This window comes from Bombina bombina, chromosome 2, assembly GCF_027579735.1.
Source record: "Bombina bombina isolate aBomBom1 chromosome 2, aBomBom1.pri, whole genome shotgun sequence".
NCBI lineage: Eukaryota > Metazoa > Chordata > Amphibia > Anura > Bombinatoridae > Bombina > Bombina bombina.
In genome coordinates, this window is record NC_069500.1 from 405,498,632 (window position 1) to 405,502,776 (window position 4,145).

At 48.0% G+C, this 4,145-nt stretch overlaps 1 protein-coding gene across 1 annotated transcript; it reads left to right on the top strand.

Annotated features, from left to right (window-relative positions):
- The first annotated feature begins 323 nt into the window (after nt 1–323).
- LOC128647788 (uncharacterized) lies at nt 324–3,164 on the top strand. Its single transcript, XM_053700511.1, has 2 exons — nt 324–2,121; nt 2,857–3,164. Exon 1 carries the CDS (start codon nt 606–608, stop codon nt 1,521–1,523), a length of 918 nt encoding a protein of 305 aa, XP_053556486.1. The 5' UTR covers nt 324–605; the 3' UTR covers nt 1,524–2,121; nt 2,857–3,164.
- Nucleotides 3,165–4,145: the final 981 nt, after the last annotated feature.

Sequence of the window (4,145 nt, forward strand, 5' to 3'; positions counted from 1 at the left end):
TGTAAGGTAATACCAGTAGGGAGGATTTTCAAAAGGCGATTGGAAATCAGCACAAGGGGCGCAAAAAAGCCGGAGCATATGATTAGGGTAACAAAGGAGATGAGGGACGACCTGAAAGTATGGGACCAGTTTTTGCAGGAATTCAATGGGGTGCGCATATGGCAGGAGGTGGCGCCCGCGGTAGATTTGGAACTATACACGGACGCGGCAGGGGGAAAGGGTTACGGAGCATATTTCCAGGGGAGGTGGTGCGCAGGAGAATGGCCAGAGAGCTGGAAGGAAATGGGGTGGATTAAGAATTTGGTGCTGCTGGAACTATTTCCCATAGTGGTGGCCATGGAGCTATGGGGTGGGGAGCTAGCGAATAGGACAATTATATGCTGGTCCGACAACATGGGGGTGGTCGAAATCATCAATCAGCTATCAGCATCATCAATGCCAGTAGTTAGGTACCTAAGGTACTTGGTTCTGAAATGTTTAAAACATAATATATGTGTCAGGGCCAAGCATATTCCGGGGTTCAAAAACGTAGTTGCTGATGCGCTATCCCGTTTTAAGTGGAAGGAGTTTAGGGAGCTAGCACCCAATGCCAGACAGGAAGGTGAATGTTGCCCTATGCTTCTTTGGCAGATTGGCAGCGGATAGAAGGAATCGAGGAACTGGTCGAAAAAGCTTTGGCACCAAGCACATGGGCAGTGTACAGGAAATATTGGGGACAATGGTGCAAGCATAGGGAGGAGGCGAAAGGAGGGGAGGAAGGAAGATTTTTAGAATGGTTGATGGCGCTGCGGAGAGAAGGTGTAAAAAAGGGGAGATTGAGCGCAGTGTTAGCAGGGATTTCATACTGTTCGCAGCTATACGGGGGAGTAGATTGGTCCAGGAAGTTTATAGTAAAGAAAATCGCAAGGGCATGGGGAAGAGGGGAAGAGAAGGAAGTGGCTAAAAGGGAACCAATAACTGAGGTTAGATTACAGAAAATGATAGGGGCACTAGAAGGGGTATGTGCAAACAGGGACGAGGCGCTTATTTTCAGAACAGCTTTTTTAGTAGCATTTCACGGAGCAATGAGGATAGGGGAGCTGTTACCAAAAAACAGAAAAATAGGTAAAGGGGGTGTGGAGACAGGGGATGTAAGATGGGGGGAAGAAGCCGTTCTAATATTGGTAAGAAGATCTAAAACAGACAAGGAAGGAAAAGGGGCATGGCTAAATATGGCTAAAACCGGGGGAACACTGTGCCCGGTGGCCTGTGTTAAGGAATACCTGATAGCAATGAGGAAAGGGGGCCGCACATTTCTGAGGCATGCAGACGGTTCGGATGTAACAATCTTCCAGTTTAAAAGCATATTACAAAGGGTGGTTAAGAAATTGGGGTGGAGAGAGGCACACATCGCGCCGCATTCATTCAGAATAGGAGCAGCGACCGCCGCAGCGGGTAGGGGTTGTTCAGAGGAACAAATTAAAAAATTAGGGAGATGGAAATCAGCAGCGTACAAATCTTACATAAGAGTGCAAAAGGAGTAAGGCCTTAATAAAAATGTTCTAACGGTTAAATTGTTTTTTTTTTGTTTTACAGACAAAGAGTTAAGGGTGTGGATAGTAGGGCATTCCTACGTCTATTGGGCACAGGCTAGGGCAGCAGCATCGGCGCAGGGAGTAAATTTGGGACTGTCGCACAAGGAAGTCAGCATTAGATGGGTAGGAAAAAGAGGCATGATGTGGGACGAGTTAGTGCCTACAATACAGCTGGCAAGGAGAAGATGGGGGTGTCCGGACGCCATAATTATACATCTGGGGGGGAACGACATAGGCGCTTACCCACTTAGAGAGTTAGAAGAGAAAGTTGCAGGAACAATGAGATGGTTGAAGGTGGCATGGCCATCAGTGAGGGTGATATGGTCCAATATAGTTTTGAGGGTATTCTGGCGGATATAGATCGAGGAGAAAAGTGAACCAGGTGGCAGCAAAGGTTATGAAGGAAATAGGGGGTAGAGTGGTGGAGCACCCACTGATAGCAGCGAGAAAGGAGGAGCTATTCAGACGGGATGGAGTGCACCTAACGGATGAGGGGAATGACCAGCTGCTGGTGGACATCAGAGGGATGTGCCAAGAGTTGGTAAAGGTAAGGAAAGGTCACGAATGGTGGAAAGAGTTGGCTGAAAGAGGGACTCTTTTTGGTGGCGGTGAAGTTTGTGCATGACACGTGGGCGGGGCAGAAGGGGAGGTGGGAGGATCCCGCGGCATACCCAGCCCTGAGGGGTGATCCGGTGGTCTATCTAGGGGGGGGCTATGCCGTGGGTTCTCCCTTCTCCAAACTGCCCTGCCAGGGGGGGGGGGGGTAGTTGTTACACCCCCCTAGGCGTGGTTCCCAAAATTCTGGTTTTTAATGCAAGGGCATTATTTGGTGTTTATTTTGAGTGATTTATGGCTGAATTTTGCAAGATATAGTTTAAAGGTAGCAAAATTCAATTAAGTAATAAAATCGTGACCTTTCCACATTTCGCCATACCTACTGTGTCTGTGTTTTTATTTTAGATAAGAATTAGATAAGAAAATGGGGATCGGGGGTTATGGTTGTGGGGTGTTATACATGTATTGGTCAAGGGAATGCAGCCTCCTCACCTTAAACTAGTGCAGGGAATGTATGCGAGGGGAACGTCATAAGGGAGGGGCTGCTGGGAGAGAACAAAGGGGAATCTAGGTGTGCCAGGTGTGGGGGATGAGGCAGAGATAAGGAGAGCAGGCATTGGGCAGGAGCAGAGACAGGGGTGGAGCTGGAGATAAAGGTGTTATAAGGAAGTGGATTGCTGGAAGGAGTCACTAACCTTTTTCTTTGTTTCCCACCCTCCCACCCTAGACGCAGCAGAGCACGATGCAATAACCGGAAAGGTCACGTGAGAAGGCAGTACTTGCACGGCTAAGGGCAGGACGTTGACTAATTGGTTGAGTCGCAGTAAGACCGCCCGTGCTCCTCAATAAGGGGAAGAACACAGCGCAACCGAAGGGCAGCAGGTGACCTGGCGGTCTACGCTGACTGGAGGATAGAAAACGGCAGCTGTTTTTTAACATAGTATTGAGCATACAATCGCAGCAAGCGGTGAAGTTTGTGCACGACACGTGGGCGGGGCAGAAGGGGAGGTGGGAGGATCCCGCGGCATACCCAGCCCTGAGGGGTGATCCGGTGGTCTATCTAGGGGGGGGGCTATGCCGTGGGTTCTCCCTTCTCCAAACTGCCCTGCCAGGGGGGGGTAGTTGTTACACCCCCCTAGGCGTGGTTCCCAAAATTCTGGTTTTTAATGCAAGGGCATTATTTGGTGTTTATTTTGAGTGATTTATGGCTGAATTTTGCAAGATATAGTTTAAAGGTAGCAAAATTCAATTAAGTAATAAAATCGTGACCTTTCCACATTTCGCCATACCTACTGTGTCTGTGTTTTTATTTTAGATAAGAATTAGATAAGAAAATGGGGATCGGGGGTTATGGTTGTGGGGTGTTATACATGTATTGGTCAAGGGAATGCAGCCTCCTCACCTTATATGAGTGATGTCGGGCTGTTACTTTGTCAGGAAAATCCTCTTTGGGCGATGTCAGGCTGATATATTGTTGTATCAATTCGCTTTGCCGCTATACTTCAAACTTTCAAGTGCGGCTCATGTAGCAGGAGGATGTTCCAGTCCTGGTGTTTGTTTGGCAGAGTGACGTCTCCGCCCACGTGTTTTCGGCTAGCGTGGGGACGTATCAGCTGTGTTACAAATTGGACTGTTTCCAAGTCTTCCGCTTTCAGTGAAATCTTGCCAGGCGTTTTCGAATTCATGTCTGCGGTAACCGGAGCTCAGTGTTTGTGTAACCGTGTATTATACAGAGTGTATATTGCGTTACTGTGTATATAGACCCTAGTAAACGTGAGTGGGTGAGAAGCGCCAGTTTCCAGCTGCTGAGCCCCGGATCGGTTAAGTTAGACCGTCTGTATTATGTGTATCCAGCAGCCCTCAATATACCTTATAGCAAACAAGCTCCATTACGTCTTCTGCCCTCATGGACCCATAAGTTTATAAGAAATCAAAGCAAAAAAGAGGTTCATCGCCAGGGACCCAAGAGTGGTCCCCTTAATTTGTAATTACCTACATCATCACTCTCAAATCTAG

Coding starts and splice junctions, on each gene's coding strand:
- LOC128647788 (XM_053700511.1), top strand. CDS start 606: ATGTTGCCCTATGCTTCTTTGGCAGATTGGCAGCGGATAGAAGGAATC.